We start from the raw sequence: 24,678 nt of genomic DNA, 5'->3' as shown, positions 1-24,678 counted from the left end.
CTCGAAATGTATCCATCAACTACAAATTTTACCATCATTGATGAGGTCTCGTATCACATGTCGAACTCTATTCTAACTATTAGTCACATGTTCCTTATGTTGATGATATTCACAATAGTGGTCATTATTCCACCATGGATACTTGACTTGAGGATTGTACTCTCTTGCTTTGGGTAATTTAATGAAATTATTAGCAAGGAGCTCTTTCGTCAATACAGACGAAGCTTATGTTTGATTTTCTTGTTCGAGTTATGACAAAATAGTTCAACCAATTGTTTGTTGAGGACCTTATATGGTGCTTTCTTATTCAGTGTCTCCATCGTTGTAGGAAACATATGACTCCCCAAGTCTTTACTTTATGTTGCATAAGTCAGCCATAGCGACCTCAAGCTCACAATTCTAAGTAAGTGTGCCTAGAATTTTTTGGCTAACTCTTGAAAGATCTGATTGTATGGGGTAATCGTGAAAACCATTCAATGGGATCCCTCCAAGGCTACAAGGGAAGAATCTTATAAGATATGTCTCATCACTAGCAAGCTCAAGGGTAGCTATGCAAAACTCTCTCAAATGATCCTTAGGATCTCCTTTTCCCTTTATACTCATTAAGTTTTGGCATCTCCCAATTGCTGGGAAAAGGTGGCATTGGTATGCTAGGATCAAAAAATGTCTTTAGTAGAAACCTTGGTTGAAGACTTCTTGCATTCTTCAGGTCATCTAACTCTCATCTTAATGATCAAATCTCATCCAACAAAGGATCATTATTAGGTGTAGGTTTGATGTCTTAGTAGAACTCTTGTATCTTGGTTCTAAGTAAAAGGGTCTATAATCTTTGACTTTGTCATCATTGTTGGGTTTGGTACGTTTAGGTCCACTAGAGTTAGCCTTATCTTTTAGTGTGGTATGTTGACTTTGTATTGTACTTTTGCAATTGCTTAGACCCTCTTTGTTGTCTCTTGTTGGGCATTAATTTTTTATTAACTTATCTTATCTGTTGTAAATAGAGATGTATCAAAGTCAACAGGTATTTCTAATCCCTTCATTAGCTATAGCTTTGAAGTAGTGTTGGGGATTATGCTTCATGACCTCGGTGATGAGTATAAGGAATTTGTCACTAGAAAGTTCTTCCTCAGTGGTTTTAGTGGTTATGTCATCCTCATTGTTGTCATGGGGTTCTTCATCTTGACTTGCCACACTAATTTGTTCCTCATTGTCAAGATTCTTACGATGTTCACCTCCTAGAGCCATTTCTCTACGAAGTTGAGATATAGTTGTAATGGGTATCCAAAAGTTTTCATCTTTGACCTAAGACAAGTGATAAATGATATGAGACCCAAGACTATAATGCAATGCAAACTCTAGGATGCAAAGACAACTCTATGATATGATATGAAGCAAACCTCAAAGTGAGATAGGAAGATAAATGCTAAGCCTGATGTGATTTCTCTGATGGAGGTAAATGTTAAGCTAACAAATGTAACTTTAGGTCTGGAAATGATAGTGTAGACGATGTAGTTGTGCTATGATGGATAGACATAATGACAAGGATCAAGAAAGGGTATGCCAAATAGGAGATGATGAGCTTCATGCAAGTTACCCTACTTAATGATATAGATGTGTTCACTTCTCAAGGATGATAAACCTTTAGTGATAAGGGTGATTAGATAGCCAATGTGTGATTCTAGACCAAAGGGAGACCTTGGTGTGTTTTAAAGACTTTGTTTGACCTGTTGGTGCTCAAGTTTACTAGCTAGAAATCCTATGAGCTTGCCTACTCAATGCTTGAATCTTCCAACTCAATTAGGCGAACTGACAGGAATGATCCACAAAGATCAAACTCCCCTGTGCTTCAAGCTCTGTAGGACCTAGGTGGGTGGACCTATACCCTGACCTTCAACAATGATTCAAGGCTTTTTATAGCAGATAACTTATGGAATACTTGGTGATTATTTTTGAAATGACAAGTGGTTCTCAAGACAAATCAAAACTGTGACTTTGAATGCTTTTGGGATGCTTGAAACTAAACTGAAACTATGAATGCAAAATGATTTGATGATTTGCAGATGAATAAAGCAGTAACTTGTTATGCTGTAAGAGTATATCAACTTAAAATAAACAATAAAGACCAGTCCCTTGTATGATTATGGGAAAACAAAGTCAAACTTACACCAATTTATTATCATCAAACTCTATGGAGACAGTGCGCGCTACCATCAACTTACTGGAAGAACTTCAAATATAAAACTCTAGTCTAATTGTATTTAATTTCAACCAAAGAAGACCAATTAGACAAAGGATGCATAGCATGGAAACTTTGATAATCAAGAGTATATATCAAGTTAAATCTATCAATAACAGTGTGAACCCAAGAGGACAATTATTAAATGCAAGTAATTGAACAAATGACTCTAAATTGAGACGAAAACAAAGTCTTTGTATTGATTCAAAATAAGGAAGTACAATTGAGCGGTGTCCTCTTGCAATACCTATTCAAAATTGCAAAAGTCATTTGTTCTTCATATCTTTTGTATTCTATCTCATATATATATATATATATCCTATTTCAAATGGCCTTGGTATCCTTTATAAAAAAATGAAAGGATGCGTACAAGCTACAAACCATTACGACTATTCCTAACTAAAAACTAATTGCAACCATACAGAAATATGTACAATAATAAACTAAGAACAAAACCCTACAACTTATAATTAAATTGGCTAGATCCCTCAAAGCACCTCAAGCAATTCATCCATGTGCCGATTGTTGCCATGTTGATCTTGAAATTTTGCCAATATTTGTTGCAACACAACCCTGTCCTCCTTGTTCATGATGGTGACTGACACAACTTGCATAGTCAATCCTCAAATCCCATGCAATTGCAGACATACTGTGAATGACGTCCAACTGATCCTCTTGCTCTGGGGTTAGATGAGGTTGCACAACTAGTTTTGGTGCTTCCCCTACTAGATGTTCCTGAATTGGTAACCCTACTTTGAAAATATGACATGGTGATGGTAGATGTTTGATCTCTGTTCTTCAATATTTCACAGTGTATAAACCTTGTTTGTGTAATATAACAAATGCATTTATTGATCATTTAATTCAAAAGTCCCTTCAAAGACATTCCACACATATTTAACATTTATTAGTGCTCGAACATTGTCACACCCAATTAGACATTCAATTCTTAGTTTGTACTTTCCAAGAAGTTTTGATAGATCATCATTTTGCTATTTTGCATCCTTCTAGATCCATATTCGGAGTCCTCATATTTCTTGCTAGCAATTTCACGAAAAATCGCTACTTCGCAAGACTTGATGATCTTGATCATCTTGCAAAATCGCGATTTCACATAGTCATCTTTGGATAATTGCAAAATAGCAAAATATCGCCATTTCGTGGGCAGCTGATTTTCTATCCCCAAAATTGCAAAAATCTTAATAGGCTCCCTAATAAAGATAAGAAGATTTTGAGTACTCCATTAGTGGCTCTTTTTGGGGACACATATTTCCTGCAAATATGGCGAGAATCCAACTCTCTTGGAAACAAAAGGAACATTAGTCAGAAAATACCTAGCTAATTATATATGTACAAATCAAATCCTACTTAATTTAGGAGAAAAAAGGTTTGAGATATTTGCCTTGCACAAGAAACTCTTGGATATTTCCATCAGTGTCCTGCAGGTAATAAGAACATTCTCCAACCTTCTCAAAGATGATGAAAGGGCCTAAGCATAAAACATCAAATTCACCATGCTCTCCCTTGTTTTGGTCCTTAATGTTCTACTTCAAAACCCAATCTCCCATGTTAAAAAAATTGTTCTTTGACTTCTTATCATGGAGGAGCTTAACCTATGTCTGTTTCTGAATGTTATGTTCCAGTGCCCATCTTCTATTCTCATCAAGTTCAATAAGTGCATTTATCCTTTCTTCCATAAAAATGACATCTTCCAACTGTTCCTCAGTTATGAATCTGTACACTAGTAGTAAGTTATTCGAGAGGAGTCTAGCTTCCTTAGCATAGACTAGATTGAAAGGAGAAAAACCTGTAGACTTCTTCATTGTGATTCGATCTACCCATGATGCTAAATTCGATTTCGAGTCCCAAGCCTTTTTATCATTTTTTAACATTCTTCTAATGATTTTGAATATGTTCTAGTTACTTGATTCCGCCATCCATTTCCCTATGGATGATATGGGGAAGAGTAGGCGATGACTATGCCATACTCTTTGCAAAAATCAAAGATTTCTTTTGATCTAAAACACATACCATTGTTTGTAACAATCCTCTAAGGAACTCCAAACTTGGTTAAGATATTTTCCATTAGGAATTTGATCACAACTTTGCTAGTAGATTGTCTAGTAGGTATAGCTTCTATGCATTTGGTAAAATAATCAGTGGCTACCAGGATCCAACTGTATACCCCACTTGACTTATCACTTATCTCTCCTATAAAACCTATCCCCCACATTTGAAAAGGTTCTTCAGTTTGCAAAGTCCTCAAGGGAAGAGCTCCATTCTATATCAGTTTTCTCGAAAACTTTTGACATGCTTCACACTTCCCCACATAAGCATAACAATCCTTGAATAGTTGCGACCAGTAATACCTTGCGTGCATAATCTTATGTGTTGTGGTTTTGGCTGAAAAATGACCACTGCATACCCCTTCATGGAGCTGCTTGAGGATAAATTCTACTTGGTAGGTGTTATAACAAAAGGGTAATACTCCATCTCTATTCTTCTAACAGAAGTCACCTTGAATCAAGATGCATTTCGATGCCTAGAGCGTTAAAGTTCTCTTCTAATTTTTGTCTTGGTTATCATGGAATTTTATATGCCTTAAGTTTTAGACTATCTCACTATACCAGGGGCATCTCTCAATGCTTACCTCTGTGCGCTCAAGATCTACTTGATTTACCCGAGCTGCTTCTAAGTTTGTATTAGCGATGAGTTTTGCCAATCCTTGGCTTCTTACCAATTTTGTTATTTGGATATCGATGTTAAACTCCTAGATCTGGTTTATCCACTTGTATCTCCTTCCAGTAGACTCCATTTGCTTGAAAGATCTTTGATGGCTGCATTTGGCTGATATGCAACCATTTCTGCACCAAGTAGGGTCTGAATGATTGCACTGCTTTTACCAATGCATAAGCTTGTTTTTTCATTAATTATTATTATAATTAAGCTCGGTAGTTTGCAAACTTTTTCTAAAAAAAGCAATTGGTTGCTCATGCCCTGCTTCATTCTTTTGCAACATAACTACAACAATAGTGTGATAAGATGCAAAAGAGAAAATTTGGAATGACTTCTTGAAGCCAGGAGCCTTAAGTACTGGTGCCTCTTTAATTGCTCTTTTTATATCTGCAAATGCTTGTATCCCATACCATCTTTTCTTCCTTTTTCAACATTTTAGCTGTAGGTTTAGTTATTTTTGAAAAGTTGGAGATGAATCTTCTCACGAAGTTAATCTGACCCAAAAACGATTGGATAGCTTTTACTGTCTTAGGCACTTTGACGTTGTCAATTGTTGCTACTCTTTCATGATTAATTCTTACTCCCTCTTTGGATACAATATGTCCTAGAAGCTTTCCTTCAGTGATCCCAAAATGACACTTCTTAGGATTGAGTGAAATCCCATATTCAGGAGCCCTTTTAAAAATCTTCTCTAAGTGAATGCAACGATCCTCTGCCTTCTTAGAGTAGGTAGTAAGGTCATCTTGATAAACAACCAAGATGAAATCATTCACGCTTTCAAAAGCAACATCCATAGCTCTTTGAAAAGTAGCACCTGCATTGGTCAATCCAAAAGGCATTATGGCATATACATAAGTGCCCCATGGAGTGGCGAATGCTGTTTTATATTGTGTTGACTCCCTAACTTTTACTTGATTGTATCTTGAAAAGCCATGCATCATAGAGAGCAATTCATTTCCTGTCACTTTTTGCAATAATACTTCCATGTTAGACAGTGCATATTTGTCTTTCAAGGAAGATATATTCAAATTTCTAAAATCCACACACAACCTTATATCTCTATTCTTTCTTTTTGGGACAAGGTTAGACACCCAGGTGGAATGCATGATAGGTTTTATGATTCTAGCATCTCTAATTTTCATTAACTCTTCCTTCATCTTGGGGGCTAACCTTGAGTTAATGGGTCTTTGCCTTTGTTTGAAGGGTTTTTGATAAGGTTTCAGAGGTATTTCATGTTGGGATAGATCTTCTATGTAAGCCTTTAACTCATCATAGAACTAGGCAAATACGTGCCTACACTTCCTTAATAAGGAAATCAATTTAGATCTTACTTTAGGGGACAATTTTCTGCCGATAAAGATCTCCTTTGGTGTATGTTCATTGAACATTCCCAAGATTAAGAATCTTTCCTTGTATAGTAGTGGATTTACAGGCTTTTAGACTTTCATGCTCATCAATTTTTTTCTATTGCTACCAATCCCCTCGGTATCTTATTTGTCTTGAGTTGCACTACTTCTTTCCTAAACAAAGTTTCCTTGCAACCTTGATCTTCCACATACCCATTCAAATCAATAATCTGATCTTGGTATTCCTCTTCACATGTTAAGAACTTGAGTAGATCTCTGTCATTATTGAACACTTGCCAGTTATGTATGTTACTTGGTATAGATGGTTTATTCTTCATTTCAACTTGCACAATTTCTTCTAATGGAATGTCAACTTTTCTGATAGCTATATTAGCCATCAAGTCAGCCAGGAAATTATTTGCCCTATCAATCTATTTGATTGAAAATGCATCAAATGACTCAATCAAAACCCAAACATAGTTTCTATCTTCCTTTAATCTTGAGTTCTTAGTGATGAATTTGTCTCTAATCTTGGAGACGATTAATTCAGAGTCACCAAAGGTAGAAAGTATTTTTAATCTTATGTATCTTCACAAGATTCGATCCAAGGATGAGTGCTTCATATTGAGAGATATTGTTAGTACACTCAAAGTTCAATAAAAAGGAATACTTGAAGCTCTTACCAGAAGTGGATATTAAAACAATTCCTTCCCCATTACCTTCCTTGCTGCAAGCTCCATTAAAGTACACATGGCATATTTTGCCATTTTTCTCCTGCAAGTGCACTTCAATAGGATTGCCAATTTTTTGGGTTGACTTATTATACTCACTTGGAAATTGTCCATATCAGTTTGACAAAAGTTGACTTCATAATTAGGGTTGAAATCTTCCACCAAATATGTCGACCTTGGTTCTCTATTAATTCTGATATTCCTCCCATTTACAGGGATGGTTGCATATGATTGATCCAACTGGACATGTCCACCAACCAAATTAGACCATTGTCTTGAGAGAAGCATACCATAGTAAGCTGGTACTTGTTGGGCAAATATTTTGCAACCGACAATATTGTGAAAATCTAGTCACAAAATAGGTAGACCAGCCACAGCATGTGAGACAAAGTCTCTCCAACATTAAAGGGAAGAATCCCCCTTCTCACCATTTCTTGGATCAACTCAAAGTAAGCAAGAAGTTATGAGATTTTGTAAGGGGTGTTACTAATATTCTTTCCTCTTAACTTTTAAGAAAGAATCCACTTACTCGAGGAGCGATTAATGGGCAAGATGAAATCTCTAACTACACTTCTATCTAGTAGCTGGAAGCGGTGAGATTGATACACCAACACCAACTCAATGACTGATTGAAAGTGTACTGGTTTGGCTCTAAGTCCCGTTTGATTAATTTATAAGAAAAATCACTACCGGGGCACAAAGACTTCCAGAAGTAGATGATCCCTATACTATAAGAAAAACCTCTACCATTGGGGCACAAAGACTTCCAAAAGTAGGGAAATTCTAACTATTTTTCGTGAATTTGAGATGGTAATGTTGGTTCCCAAAACCGCAGATTGGAAATCCAAGAGCTTGTCACTTCTCCAATAGGATTCTGCAATCAGTTCTGGCTAACGAACGAGAATCACGTTGATTCCCTTGCACTTCATGCTCTGCTACACTTAGGCGGGTTCAATTTCAATTTCAATTTCATTGAGTTCAACCTCCTCAAGTGCCGACTGCCTGGTTCAAGGCTTTTCTAAAGCGAATTTAAGCTTTGGAGTTTTCCAATTGGCAAGGTCCTTGAACTCAATGAAATTGAAATTGAATGCTAAGTGTTTGAAATGAATGTTTTGTAAAATTGAATAATAATTAATTTGATGCTTGTAGGAAGGAAGTTATAGATTTTTTGACTTCAATAATAAAACGACCAATGCCTTTGCTCATTTGGGCAATAGAGTCAACTTCAATGAATTTTCACGTACAACTTTATAAAGTTCTTATGCACTTGAACTACCAACAATTAAATAATTAAGATGCGACAGATCAAATATTATGCAATCTTAAATTAGTCTAGATTGAATTTTAACTCCTTTGGTAGGGAGACAAACTAGACATAGATATGGAAACAATTCATTTCACAATATCTGTGATGATCGAATTTAAAATGCTAAATGACCGTATCCACTTATTTGACATTTAAGTTGTATACAAAATTCCAAATTTTTTTTACAAAAGACTATTCATTTGCAGTTTAAATCTCCATGCCATTTAAAAATAAACAAAAGACATTTTATTGTATAATTAAAATAAAATAATTGAATTTACATTATAAAGTCATAATGTTGCTCCTTATCTCTCCATACAATAATAAATATAAAATGCTTCTTCTTGAGAATATGTGAATGTCCAATGTCGAATATTACTTGTTGTGTCTCTCCTCCAAATAAATCTCATGTATATAAGCTTGTGCTTTAGAGAGTGTGACTTTTCAAATGTAAAGTCATACTTTTTAAAATATTATTCAACTTTCTAATCCCACCTTTTCTTAAAATTAGAACCTTTAATAATTTTAATTATTGGCATGTCATAATTTGTTTTTGAGATTTCTGGCTTATAATATTAATCCTCTCATTAACTTTGTAGGGCTTTATGTCTTATTTAATTTTACTCAAGTATTTGTCTTTCTAAAAGATATGCTTCATTCTAGTCTCCGTCTTTGAACCAAGGCACATGAAAGTTTTCAATAGTCTTCTCCATTATTGGTTTCAATAAGTTTGTCTTCAATATGTTGTTAGGATGCCCATCAATGTGTATCCATTTACTCATGTTGTTTTTGCAATTATAAAATGGCTTCTTGTTTTGCATTCAAAGCCAAGACGACATCGTTGAAATGATTTGAATATTGAAGAGAACAATTTCTGAAATCGCACAGAAGATATATGCACTTCTCGATAAAGATGTAATGCCTGGAGGAGATATTGTCTCATATCTATCACCCTTGCGAAAGTCACATAGTGAATAAAACATGTCCATATCCCTTGTTACTGTACACACTCAAACTAACTCCTTCAATTTGGCATAAGACTCCAGATTTCATGCTTGCCCATAATTGTTTGTATGGACCTGACTTCTGCAAATTTCTGAATATCACCATTGCACTTGGAGATGTTTATATCCTTGATGTTTATGGCCTGTGCTATAGACAATATGCGATCTATATCACCTCTGATCAGTGCCAAACTAGAAGCCCAATCTGGAGTTTGTGGATGACTATAAAGTTTTTTGGGTGAGCTCATGGTATTTGCAGCGATACAAACTTGTGATTTTTAATGATTGGAACCACTTCTGCTTTGTCATCAACCATCCCAAGCACCAATTTTCTGATTAAACATCTCTTTCCACGGCTAATTATTGCAACTATGTTCTCTCGGGATTGGTAAAAAACCATAGACAATGAAATGTTTGACTGCAGTCCTTAGGACAATAATCTTCAACAACAACAATGTCTGTCTCTTCACTCCAATCTCAAACTGTACAAACTTCTCAATAAATTCATGAAAATATGATGCCCCTGTTTAATCGATCTTCAAGAAGTAATGTCCATCTGCCTGGAGCACACATAGATCACATCTAGTTCATCCTTTTATAACTTAGTGAAGAGCATATACTTCCTTGAGAAAGCACTGCTATGCAATAACATGTTTCTATCTTTTATTCATTTTCATTAATTGATGCATTGGTCGCATTAGTCATTGCTTTTATTCATCAGGGATGCTCAAGCCATGCTATTGATAGTAGCTCCATAATTTTCACCTTGTAGATATACAACTCTTCTTTAGAGTCTCTATAAGGCTGTAAGTTCATCGTCAACTATTACCAATGGAAATGATATTCTTAGTGTAGATTCCTGAGCATTGGATGAGTGCGCGGATCGCATCCATGAAAATAGTTTCTCTAAATCTCCAACATCATAAATAGAGGCCTTGATTTTTACCAAAAAATAGGGCTCCATCAGGTAACACAAACTATAGTCAAAGCTTCTAGTCTATGTATTACCACAACCGCTCCCAGTCAAAGCTTCAAGTCCAATTGCTTCTTAACTCACTACGCTCTATTATTGATCACACAATAATAACATGAATCAAAGACAATAGACACAAATTATAGTCAAAGCTTCTAATTTGCTCTACCAGAATTGCTACCAATCAAAGCTTCAAATCAAATTGCTAGTTTTATTCACTTTTCTCCTTAGTTGCCGATTCGTGACACGAATCCGATTCAGGCACATGAATCGATTCGGGATTTCTTTTTCCCCAATTATGATTTGTGGAGGATTCATGCATATATATATATATATATATATATATATATATATATATATATATATATATATATATATATATGCATTATATGTACTAAAAAATAACAGAAATATACATAATTCTAAAACTAAATCATTTCATAGTATGAATCTATGATTCTAGTATGCATCTATGAATCTAGTATACTTGATCAATGACATTGATAATTAATCTATTTTCATGATTATAAAGAAAATCAACACATTCACATTGAATTACTGAAAGTGAAAGTTTGTAACATTCAAAATATAGAGCATTAAACTTAAAGTTTGTAACATGATTTACTCATAAAAGAGTCAAGAGTCAAGACTAAAGTTTTTGATTTAATCATCAAATGGATTTTCAAGAAAATCTGCATCAGAGGGGTACTGATGAGCTGCAAGTGCTGCATCTGTATCAGTAGAGGAACCCAAACCACTAGTAGTAGAGGGGATTGTTAACTCATAATCCTCCTCCTCATCATCCACATCAATCAAAGTGGATCTAGCAAGATCTCGGATGGTCATATCTAAATTAGGAGTCTTGGGTGCTACATCCCAAAGCTTTTCGGGCCCCTTCTTGTACTTAGGATCCTTCCATGACAACAAGCGCAAATTGTTGTGAATGAACACAAGGTCTTCTGATTTTTTTGGAGCCAACTGGTTGCATTTGACTGAGTGGATAAAGGAGTACTCCAATTCCGCTCAGCTGCAGAAGAGTTGGCAACCTAAAGAGAAATTAAAAATTATCAATACAACAATCAAGATAAATAAATAAAATAATAAATTCAAGGAATTGAGAGTGTTAACCTTAGGCTTAATTTTACAAACTTACTTGGGATAGGACCTTTATGGCAAGAGATTTGAGGTACATGAAGGCTTGCCCATGAAGGCACCCATCCTGCTTTGGTCTGCTATGGCAATAAGGTGGAAATCCTCACTTGAGTTGAAGGCAGCAAATTCACTCCTCACAATTGCCCCAATCTCTGGATCTTGGAATATCTTAGCTAGTGCCCTCTTATACCCATCTACAACCTCTGCATCTCTCAATTGTGGCACTCTAGCTGGAAGGCGAAGTACATCTGCACTATAGTACTTGGGGATAACAAAAGACAATTGAACACTATCAAATATCAATAGCACACACATTGGATAAAATAAGCACAAGCATTTGATAAGAACTACAGTACCTCGGGGATAGAGCATATGCAAGGAGGTGCAAAGGTATGGTCATCTTGCTCCATCGATGATGAACAATTTTTTCCACCTTGTAAAGGGTGTCCTCAGGATCATTCTCCCTCCTCTATATGACCTAGGATATGAAATATGAATAATAATTATAATTAGTGAATATGTCAATTTAAACTTTAGAATCTAGATATCTCTCAAATAAAAAATTGTTATAAAAGAGCGTAAAACTTACCATTTTAATTTTTTCTAGCATACTATCCATGGAATCATAAATATCCCCAAGGCATGGCTCATCACTATCTGCGAAGTGAAGCATTGCTATTATTGGATCGGTTATTTCCAACACAACTCACAAGACCCCACCAATCCTCATCTAGTATCATTCTTCTCACATTTAAGGCCCTTACTGTATTGGAATTCTTCCAAATGCCCCATTGGGAGCTAATGACCATATGTTTCAATGCTTCTTTTACCTTCACAAGTTGTCTCAAGACGATTGTGTGAGAGGCAAAGCGGGTTTCAGCAACCTAAGAACATGTTAAAATCAAGTTAGTAATACATTTAAAAATTAGAACATGTTAATGTAAACAAAAACAAAAATTATGGAATCCAATAATCTTCAATTATATATTAAATATACAAATTTACCTTCAATAATTCCATGTCTGAGAAACTCCTAAAAATTGCTTGTGACATATGGTGATTTGTCACAAACATTTGAATCTCTTCAGCTTCCTCATATATCCTTTTCACCCAATCTATTTCAGTGCCAATTGCTTTCATCACTAAATTGAGAGTGGACGGTGCATGGTGTCCAAAAGATATGATCATATCTAGACTCTACAATTATCCTTGCAGCCTTGCAAACTTTTGCATTGTCCGTGACCACTTGGACAACATTATTAGGACCCACTGAGTCTATTGCATCAATGAGAATGCGTGAAATAAATTCTGCATCTTTTACTTGCCCTTCACAATCAACTGCCTTCAAGAACATTGCCCCCTTAGGGCATACAACAATAACATTGATCAATGGATGGTTTCTACAATTTTTCCACCCATCCAAAATAATAGACACACCTGATTGAACCCAAAAATCTCTTATTGGTTGAAGTTGAGCCTCTACATATTTCCTCTCATCATGTAATATTGTAGTGCGCAACTTCTCATAACTAGGCTGTTTGTAACCATGGGGTGCATCATTTATTGCTTCCACCATCTCCCTAAAATAAGGTGATCTCACAAAATTAAATGAAACACCATTTACAATTAAACAACGTCCAATTTTGTGATCAACAATGTCTCTTTTTTCATTTTGGAATGCCCTATCTAGTGTGCCTCACTTGCGAGTGAGTGGAGATGGGTCTTCATCTTCATCATTTGTAGTTGGCATAGGCAAAAAAGGATGTGTTCTTGTGTTTGTTTGATCGGATGATGGTGTTGGTGTATTTGTTCTTTTGGAAGCACCACGTTTTGCTGTTGCAACTGCTCTATCAGCATCATCTTGCTCTTTTGCTGACGCTGCTATTTGTGTAGCTGGTAATCCTTTCTTATCACTACCTTGACATATGTTAATTCCTTCACCCGCAGGGCCCAAAAAAGGTAGTTTCACTCGGGAATAGGAGCTTCTATGTTTTATGTTGCAATAATTACATTTCCATATGTATGCCCCACTCCCAGGACATTGTGCGACTCTTGTTGTGTGTCTCCATAAAAGAGACCCCTTATCAATTTTGAAGCTTGGTGATGCAGCCCCACCCCCACTCACTGAGCCTTGACTACTCATTGTTCTATTCTTGCAATCTAGAAAAAAATGAAAGAAAACCATGCTTCACACTTACACAAAAATTTGAAAATTTGGAAAACTAAAAATAAATCAATAATCTACGAAAGAACTCAAGCATATGGTTGAAATGCATACCTTAAACACTTCTTGCAAGGTATTTGGAGCTCCACAACCTATCTCCTTCGAATCCAAGCACTTTACTTCAAACTAGCAAGTATGAGAGAGCAAAATAGAGAGTAAATGAACTTGCATTGTGACTTAAAGGGTCGTTTTTAGGGTTTAGGGCTTTTAGGAAAAAATAAAAAACATTAAAAAAAAAAACTTGAGCCCACTTTTTTTCATTTTTTATTGGGCCTTGCTGCAGATTTGTGCGGATCCGCGCATGGATCCTCGAGGATCCAGCGGATCCTGACGGATCCACAGACAAGATTACGAATCCTGCCCAGATCCTGATGGATCCACGCGCAGATCCGGACTCGAATCCGGATCCGGGGGTATATGCACAAATCCGATAACTTAGCTTTTCTCCCAAATTCGTACTACACAATCAAAGTTATACTTGCGCAAGTTTGGTAGAGCTTTCTTGCATACAACAAAAGATGATTTTTATAATGAGAGGGCACTCCTTTATATAGGCAAAGGAGTTGAGAAAAAGGAGGAAAAAGTGGGAGCAACTCAACCAACTTTGACCTGGTCTAACTAACAAGAGAAATTATTGGATCACATGTCAGTACACATGTAAATTGTATTACATGTAATGACACAATTTTTTGCAGTACATTCTCTCCAACTACAAACATGAAAGAAGAAGAAGAAGAAAGAGTTGAGGCTATTGATTCTAAATGAATCAATCCTATGGATTGTTGGCAAAGGCCTTGTACTTGATGATAATCATGGGATCAAGGATTCTTGTATTCTGCGCCACTGCATTCACCATGATGAGTCTCTAGTTGTGATTTGAAAACTTGACGTGATCAAGCCTTTCCTCATTCCAAGTTGTGAATTTTCTTGTCAAACTTGCACACTGGATTTTCGGGCACTTTGAAGACCTTCTCAATGATGTTTGAATGTAAACCTGGAACAACTTTCCAACAAGCATTTGCTACTTCTCTCTTTTTTCCTTTTTCCTTTTTCTTTTAATGCTTGGCGCATACCCACACGTAGTCAGGTTCTCAGGCATCCATTGGGAAAATGGAAATCAAAAGAATTACTGCTTTTTTGATTCGAAGCACACCTTCTTTACTGGATGTCTTCATTCTTTATAGAAATTGTGGCATATCTCGACTTGCTGCAACATGAAAGTTTCTATGGGATTGAATCCATCATTGGAAGATATGGATTCTAATTCCATGAGAATATTGGCAAAATGGATCTCTAAGGTATTGCATATGCAGAGTATTGATTACATACTCATGGAACATATGCAATGAATTGGATGTGATATGGAAAGTACATGTGGAGGGCTAAAATGGGACTTAGGAAGATGGATGACATGAAAACGCATATGGGAAAAGGATGAGTTCTTACAAAGATGCCTTGATGAATGAAGGCTAGGTGCATGGGAATGCGTGCAAAAGACGACTATGGTATTTATAGAGTGATCTTCTACTAAAGTTGGACTCTTCGGATGTAATTGCATGTAAAGTGATTTACATGCAATCATGACTTGATGCAAACATGTAATTAGTTTCAAAGGATGAGATTACATGGAAGCAGGCTTGGAAAATAGGTTTATATGTAAATGCATATGAAGGATGGTATTACATGTAAATGTGGATGGAAAATGAGATTACATGTAATTGTGGATGGAGAATGAGATTACATGTAATCGTATATGGGGAAGGAGATGCAATGTGCTATGGTGTGTAATGATGGACATGAAATGAAATGATGCACTTGCATGAAATGGTGGAAGGTGGAGTGAAGAGAAACGTGCTCAAGTTCTTTGGTAAGAACTTGCAATTTCTTCCAAACAAAGAAAAACAAGAAAACAAGCAAGCAAACAATGAAAACAAGCACAAAACAAACACGTATTTGGTTTAAGACTCAAACATGCCAAGAGGCAAGTTAGTTGAAAATGCAAATTCGAATTTGGAGTTTGGGGAAAATCCAGAAGTATGAAAATGAGAGTTTTCATCATATTTAAAGAAAAAATACAGTTTTCATGGCATATCTATGGACAAGTGTGCAACATTAATCCAAAATATGCAATGGAATAGCAAGATAAGCATGAATTAATGAGCAAGATTGAAAATTTCCACATACTTGGAGATCAAAGAGTCAAAATAGCAAGTTTTATAGATTTGAAGACCAATTCTCCCTCAAATCCGGATTTACAAACAAATATTTGACTTCCTCCACACTCGCAAATGATGAAAGATTAATGAGCATTGAATGGTCGAATTAGACATGAGAATGCCAAAAATGTGGTCTCCAAAGGCAATAGCATGCAAAAACATTTTTAGATCCGAACATATGGGCTTGAAATGTCATTTTTTGAGTGTTTTTAACAAAAATACATACTTTCGATGCAAATATATGGGCCGTTTTTGCAAAAACATGGCTCACAAATGCATATAAATTGATTGTTTTTGACTTGTAAATGCAAAAATGACTTCCCCAAATGCTAATACATGTATCCAAATGCAAAAATGTGGCTCCAAAATGCAAAAGCATGAATGAAAAACCCAATTTTCTAGGCATTTTTAACAAAAACGTGATTCAAAGAGGGCATGAAATGAAGCATTTTTGACCTCTAAAGGCGAAAACGTGTTTTTCAATGTAAAATATATGGATCAAAACCTCAAAACAACTTCTATTTGAGCCAAAACGTGATCGAAATTGCCCCAAATCTAGCTGTTTTTCACAAAAACGTGGCTCAAAAATGAAAAAATCTGGATATGCAAAATCATGACCCCCAAATGCATGTATATGCATTAAAACTAAAAAACACCCCCCTTGTGACGGATTTCAAGCCATTATATGTTCAAATATAAGCATTTTAGATGAAAAATGTATTCTTGGAGGAGGAAAACATCAACCTTTTTGCCCTTGAATCTTCAATTTCGGATTTACCATTTGCAAATGCATGAAACATATGTGAAATGCATTATCCAAGTGCCATTGCATATTTTAAAATCTCAAATATGCATTGCTAACTCTAGGAGGGTCATTGCACATTTTAAAACACTTGAATATGCAAATCTCACTCTTGGAGAGTCATTGCATATTTTAAAACACATGTATTTACATGTTTTATGTGTTTAAAAATTGCCTTTTTGTTCAAAATCGTGGTCTCTAGAGGCAATTGCATATTTTCATGTAAATGTGTATATGGACATGCTATGCACAACTTAAGTGATGAATTAAGCACATGTCCATTTAATTTTTGAAGAAATATTACTTAAATGGGTTATAAATAATATTTACGCTATATATATTAATTTATAATGTGTAAATATCATTCAAAACGTAATATTTACTAAGATGTTCTGAATTAAAATTCATAAACTAAATCAAAGTATATAGTTAGTATAGTCACTTAAGTGAAAAATTAAAAAGCAAATCAACTTAAAAATATAACATAAAGTGCTCTATAGTTACTTTAAGTGAAAAAATGAAATGATAAAGTAACTTAATGAATGCCAACTTTAAAATATAACATGATATTTTAATTTGTGCAGTTGCACTTGGAGAGTCCACTTTTTGGGCACTAAAGTGGTCATATCTTTTGATTGCCAACTCCGATTAAGCCTTAAGATAAACTAAATTGAAGGGAAGACTGAAAACACTAACTTGAGCAAAACCAAAAGACCGAAAGCCAATAAACACACACACAAAAACAGGAAAAAGGACGTTGAAGGCTTCAAAAATCAAGTATAAGCTCAACAAACATAAAAGTTAAAAAGACTTGATGAAAGCCTTCAGTAAAAGGATTCATTATATTAATTGGAGTTAATTTGTGGATCGATGCTTCGTATTGTTACCTTAATAATGAATTAACTCAGAGAAATGCGAAACTAAGTTGAAAAAGTTTCGTACTGTTACCTACGTTTTGTGTTGACAAAATATAGGACAACAGTGCCTCCACCACATTAACATCTGTCTTATATGATACATTTAGACATGCAGGGAATCTGAAATCCAAATTTCTCATTATTACATTTATATGCACAAATCTATTATCCATTGCATAGTACTTTCCAAATGGTGTATCTATTGACAATCCAACATCTAGTGGCATGATATTCAATGCTGCTCCTGAATCAGTCATCCAATTTCTAACCAATGTATTGTTAATAACGTATAAGCAATGTTAAATAAAAGGGATCAACCTGTGATGAACAAAGGATGCATAGCGTGCACACTTTGATAATTGAGAGTATATAGCAAGTTCAATATATCAACAATAGTGTGACTCCAAGAGGACAATTATTGAATGCAAGTAATTGAACAAACAACTTTCTAAGTTGAGACGAAAACGAAGTCTTTGTATTGATTCAAAATAAGGAAGTACGATTGAGCATTGTCCAGTTGCAAAAGTCATTTGTTCTTGATATCTTTTGTATTCTATCTTTTATATATATATCCTACTGCAAATGGCCCTGGTATCCTTTATAAAAAATGAAAGGATGCGTACAAGCTACAAACCATTGCGACTATTCATTACTAAAAAGTAATTGCAACCGGACACAAATATTTACAATATAAAACTAGAAACAAAACTCAACATTTTATAATTAAACTGTCCGGATCCCTCAAAACATCTGAAGGTCATCCATGTGCTGATTGTTGCCATGTTGATCTTGAAATTCTGCCAATGTCTGCTGCAACTCGGCCCTGTCCTCGTCTAACTCTAGATCGTGATAGTTGTTGGCATAATTTGCATAGTTAATCCTCAAATTCCATGCAGCTGCATACATACTCTGTGAATGGCGTCCAACTGATCCTCTTGCTCTGGGTTTAGACCAGGTTGAACAGTTGGTTTTGAGTCTTGACGCTTCCCCTACTGGATGTTCCTGAATTGGTAATACCATTTCGAAAATATGACCCGGTGATGATAGATCTTTGACCTTTGTGCTTCAGTATTTCACAGTGATATCAACCTGGACTCTGTGTGTAAAATAACGGATGCATTTATTGATCATTTTAATTCAAAAGTTCCTTCAAAGACATTCCACACATATTTAACACTTATTTGTGCTCTGATATTGTCACATACGACTAGACATTTAATTCTCAGTTTGTACTTTCGAAGACATTCTGACAGATCATCATTTCGCTACTTTGCCTCCTTCCAGATTCATATGTTCCAAAACTGCAATCAATATCTTTTCTGCCCAAGATTTCCCCAATTCGGAGCCCTCATGTTGAGAAACTATAGCGTCAGAATTAAAAGAAATATCAGTTAGCAGAATATATGTGTATGTGTGTGCATTTATATCAGTTCACCATATGAACTGATATACATTCACACACATACACATTGATACAGAATTAAAAGAAATATCAGTTAGCAGAATATATGTGTATGTGTGTGCATTTATATCAGTTCACCATATGAACTGATATACATTCACACACATACACATTGATATGATCTACTCTGTTATAAAACTCTTTGAGATTTTTCCGCGAAATTAATCAGATCGAACCAAGTATGGACATTTGATTATCTTTCTTTTAGAATCAGGTTGCAAATTCCTGATTATTTCGATCTTGAATGCATTTATATGGATCGAACAAAGGATCCTATTTACTCATCAGATCGGGGGGCTAAATGATTATCTTATTGCACATTAAACATGCCCGATAATCACAGGGCTTAGTAGTTCACTTGATGTATGATCATGCCTGATCATAATCAAGTCGTCTGAACTAGTTAAGTTTTGACACTTAAATGAGAGTCTTCACCGACCTGTCATGTATTTTTGTGATTAAGCCCCTTGAGTACTATATTTATATTGACCAATTGTAAGAGGAAAGACATCAAAATCAGATAAATGTTCTCTCCCTATAGATTGGCAGTAGCAGAGCAATCGACTTCAATATAGACACTCAGATTGGAATCTTGAGTGTTACAATATTCCTTCAATACTTGATAAAACTATCTGCAAAACAATTCACAACAGAGTCAGTACTCTATTATTCATATCAGATTCATAGTCTGATTATAAGTTTAATAACATTCACACCTCATATTTACTGTCTGCGATTCTGTAGAAAATCGCTACTCCACAAGCCTCCATGATCATCCTTGTGAAATTGCGGTTTCGCATAGTCATCTTTGGATAACTACGAAATAGCGAAATATCGCTATTCCATGAGCAGTTGATTTTCTATCTCTGCAATTGCGAAATTCTTAATAGGCTCCTTAATAAAGATTAGAAGATTTTGAGTGCTCCATCATGACCAATGATGGATATGCAAGTGTGTTGATTGACAAATGTGACTTGGAAGTGAAATGATTGATGTTGGAAGATCCTAAAGATTAGAACTGAAATGTGAAGCACAAATAGAAGGATCTCACTTTTGTAATATCTTTGTCCAGAAGTGCAAGAACATAGCTTAGAAGCCCAGGAATAGAGTTTAGAAGTGCAAATGGTGAAAAAATGCATGTGTATAAGTGTTAGATGCATAGCTATATGAAGCAAAGGTATAGGAAAAATCTTCAGAAGTCTAGATCTGGTGTAAAGAGAGGCTCAGGATTCTTGATCAGATGGACAACTTTGGTGAAAATAACAATTTCTCCTATTGTCTACAAGCTTGACTCATTTGGCTTCTTGTTTGTGACCAATTGTGACAAAAAAACACCTCAAACACAATGTTTGATTGTTTGATAAAAGAAAATCTAAATGCAATGTTTATGTTTCAATAGCCCCTCATAGCCAATTTACACGGGTCTAAATTGACCCTATCTACCTATCATTGAATTAGAATGTGATCATGGATCGGCCCCACAATTTGATGTTTCATTTGACGCAAAGGCTTAACCCTTGAGAGAGGGTGTAATGCAATCTTGTCATGCAAAGAGTTTGGCAAGCTAGGGTGCCTGTTTCACCTAGCAATGACCCTCTTTTTGAAAAGCCAGAAATAGCTTATGCAAAGCTGAAAATTTCTGCCTCAACTCCAAGGAAACACATATGGCGGGTAACTTAAAGGGATGATGCAATCCCTTTCAACTGAAACTGCCACACAAAGGCAAATAAGGGTAGCTTTAACCTAGGGTGTTTAGTTGCAGTTTGGGGACTCAACGCGTATACATTCGGCAACAAAGGCCACTTAAGCTTTTTAATCAGCCGTACAAGGGTCCTAATATACATCACCAAAAAAAAGTGAATCACTTAAATGTGAATTCTATAACTTTGGGCACCTCCCCATTTAAATTGACACTATTGGCATATGTTCACCAAGTAGGTATCGGCTTTCACCCATCCATTGTTTGTATAGGGGGCCAAAGTAAAAACCGATTTGAATTGTTCCTTTGGGTTGAGTAGTTTTTCCCACCAAGATAGACTCTCTAAAAGAAAAGAAGATAGACACAATGTTTCTTTCACCCAAGATCCATGAAGTTGAAGGCAGAGAATACTCTTGTACAATCTTGGGAGTTACTATATCATAGAGTATGCAAGCACACCAAACACATCAAATACTTGATTCTTTTTAGAGCACCAAATTCAAAGACTAGCTAATTTAAGACACTCAAGGTGATTCATTCCCCATTAGAAAACAAAATGTGAGCTATTCTAAGACAAGCAATGTAGAATCTGCATCCACAAATCGATAGTTATCCCAATCAAAGTATTGGACTCGTGAAAACTAGTTGCACCAGTTGTTGGTCCATAAGGGTTACCTCATAATCAAAATCAGACCTGAAAAGGACAACTTGCTGGAATTGAAGCACAAAAACAAAAAGCAAAAGCGCTGGTATACCACAAGAGGCGCAAAGTTTGAGTCATAGGTGCAATAATAAGTTTTTGAACAACTTTAGGGCACAGATGCACAACTTCCCTGTACTGATGCACAGGAGAATCTAACAAATTCACATAAATAGTAAAGTTGCAAAAACATAAATGAAAATGCAGAAAACAGAGATCAAATGTGTTGATCTGAGCAACAAATGGGCAGTTCTGGTGTCTGACAATTTCGGACCTGCAACTTCACAAAGACATTTCTAACAACAAAAACTAGATTAGTAAAAGGACAAGAGTCCCACTAAGTGTGCCAAAACGATGAAGATGAAAATTGACCACTAATAGTGAACTCGCTAAGCCCAACCTTGAGCCCTAGGTACACAAAAACGAAACCAACATCATACCAATAGAGCACTTCCTCATGAATTCAACATATAAAAATATGCAAAACAAGTATATCAATGCATTCTAGAGATTCTCGACTCCATCCTTCTCTTATCTTCCAAGCTCTTGCAATGATAATGGTGGTTCTCTCAGTTTTTAGCACATGTACAAGAGGCTATGAAAGAAAGGAGATTGGTTGATTGATGCAAAGAAAATGACAATGGGTGACATAGACGTTATGATATGAGGACTATACTGACAAGATGGTAATGATGAAAGCTACGGGTTCTCAAAGATCACAAGTATGCAAGGGCACAAGTTCTCCAAAAGCTCAAGTATGCAATAATGATAAGGAGCCAAATTATAGGAGAAAATCTATTTTTATAGAAGTCCCTCATGAGAATCAAGGGATAGGATTAAGAAGTGGTAAATAAATGGCTAAGATTAGAGAGTAGGTAGGGAGTAGGTAGGAAATATGGAGGATAGAGGAGATTAAGAGGTAAAAAGAAATGAGTAGATGAGATGAAGTGGTACTTAGAGGATATTGACTTTGCATAATATTTAGACATGTGAAGGTGGATAAATCAAATGAAGAGACAAGTGGCACTTGCCACAAGCCTAAAAATTGTGAAGTTGATCCATGTGAGTGGAGGTGATCGGTTGAATTAAAAGGAAAATGATTGAGGGACTTATAACATAAATAAAGATAATTCATTTGATGAATAGGGGGAAAGGGATATGGGAATGGGTAATTAAATAAATGGGAATCTATTTAATCTTAGGATACAAGAGGCTTATGAATCAGATAAATAAATAAAAAATATTCTTATAAACAATAGATAAATAGGCTAATGATTTAATTAAACAAATAAAAGCATTTATTTACTTAATAGAGGAATTTTCTGACATCATGAGGACATTTTTAGGTTTCTACAGATAAGACACTGATTTCATTTCTTAATGAATAATCATTTTAGCAAGATATAGTTTGATTAGTTAGCGAAAATGTTATTGTATTTGTGAACATTTTACCATGTTCGGAAACTAATGCCATTCCCCTTGTGACATTATATGTTGCAATTGCATCATTGTTTTGGAGATATCAGCAAAGAGATTAAGAATACATATCTGAAATATCTTTTTGTCTTCCATTCTTGTTTTTTCAAATTTATAATTACAAAAATAATGATGTGGTCTTTCCGTTCTTTGTTTCATTTATGAATAATTATAGAATAATGATCAGCTGAGTAGAGAAAAATCTGAATACACATTTCCATTTTCCACTATATAGAACTGATAGCGATCTAAGAATTTCATTTCAACATTTTTTAGTTAATTAGAATTGTATATTATGCATAAAGTCTTTTACTTGGGGTTATTACTAAGGTTTAAGCTGGTTCCTAATCAACAATTTCTTTTGTTGCTTGGTGGTGTCATGAATTAATGTTTTACATTACAAGCATGCAGGAAAAAGCACATGTTCGATCATGATAATATTGTGAGGATTTAAAGTGGATTGCATGCGTAAATCATGTTTCCTCTGTTTACTGAGAAATGATTTGTCATTTAGTCATTTGTGAGGATTTAAAGTGGATTGCATGCGTAAATCATGTTTCCTCTGTTTACTGAGAAATGATTTGTCATTTAGTCATTTGACTTGTGTCTCAACTGTCATACTTGATTTATCTAAAGCAGATGATTTCTATTCTTACTTCAACATTTTCTGAAAATTGATATACATATTTAGTCTCTTATAAGGCAGCCTGATTAAACTAGGTAGATTGGTTGGTAAGAATACTGTTGTCAACAGGTCCATTGTCTCATATTCTATTTTGAATCATTTGGAGTAATTGTTATTTCCTAAAATTATTATGATTCATATTTACTTATTTTAGGCAAGGGCAGAAGCTATTTTGAAAGCACCTGGAGCTCACAGTGCATTATGTATACAGGTAAGTATGGAAACGAAACAAAAATTTGTAACATATTATTTTGAGGATTGGTTATTTATTATGAATCCTTACATGTAAAGAGTCACATCCTAAATTAATGAAGAACCTGATTTGTCTAAAAGGATGTTCAAGGGCTAATAATTTGGGTTCTTGGAGATGGAGTTGTGCCATCGTGGATATTTATCAAAGTAATTCATTCTCTTCCTATTTCTGTTTGTTTCACCTTTTGTGTTTCATTTAGTTGCATACTCTGATGATACTAGAATAGATTTCCTGGACTCTCCAGGATCTAGTGATCTTGTGGCTTGCTGCTTCTTAAGTGTAATCACTGTAACGCCTTAAACTTGATAGTTGTTGATCTGCAGAATAAGCTGTTGATATCAAAGGTAGTACTGCTTTATATGCCAGGTCTTGATGCATCGTTATATATGTCTCGATCTCATTTGCTAAGTAGCATGAGGGACTGCTGTGGTCATCCAAAGGCTGTTATGGCTATCAGGTTAGTTTTTGATAAGAACTACTGCTTTCAATAATCTGATGCAACATATTTGATTTGATTGACTTACTCTTTAAATGTCTTCTGCAGTTCACTAGCGAGTTCATCTCAAACTATAGAAACTCTATTAACTTGTAAGCAGAAAAGGAAACATCAAGTGGTAAGACTCATTTTCTTTGGAATTGGACGCCTTTTGATTTTGCATTTTAGAAGATTTGTAATAGGTTTTAGCTAGAGTTCCATGTTTTAAAATACTTATGACAGATATTTATTAGGAGTTAAGACTGGAGGAATTCCTCCAAAATT

The 24,678-nt window shown here is 35.3% G+C and overlaps 1 protein-coding gene across 6 annotated transcripts in view; it reads left to right on the top strand.

The window, feature by feature from the left end:
- The window catches only part of LOC149573067 (Polynucleotidyl transferase, ribonuclease H-like superfamily protein), a 204,049-nt gene that overhangs the window by 32,554 nt on the left and 146,817 nt on the right, over positions 1-24,678 (top strand). For 3 of the 6 annotated variants that reach the window (XR_016360026.1, XM_089814244.1, XM_089814245.1), the window contains exons 2-5: positions 23,820-23,876; positions 23,999-24,064; positions 24,242-24,375; positions 24,463-24,532. Coding sequence is in view for 5 of the 6 variants with exons in the window: in XM_089814244.1 (XP_089670370.1) it covers positions 23,820-23,876; positions 23,999-24,064; positions 24,242-24,375; positions 24,463-24,532 (327 nt within the window). In the remaining variant the exon portion in view is untranslated. Of the gene's footprint in view, positions 1-23,819; positions 23,877-23,998; positions 24,065-24,227; positions 24,376-24,462; positions 24,533-24,678 lie in introns of all 6 variants that reach the window. The other 3 variants (XM_089814248.1, XM_089814247.1, XM_089814246.1) reach the window with 2 other exon arrangements.

This window comes from Cupressus sempervirens, chromosome 2 (assembly GCF_028749045.1).
Source record: "Cupressus sempervirens isolate cs-2001-9-10 chromosome 2, ASM2874904v1, whole genome shotgun sequence".
In the NCBI taxonomy this organism is placed as follows: domain Eukaryota; kingdom Viridiplantae; phylum Streptophyta; class Pinopsida; order Cupressales; family Cupressaceae; genus Cupressus; species Cupressus sempervirens.
Note: the sequence above shows the minus strand (reverse complement) of the source record. Positions and strands in the feature narration are given on the sequence as shown.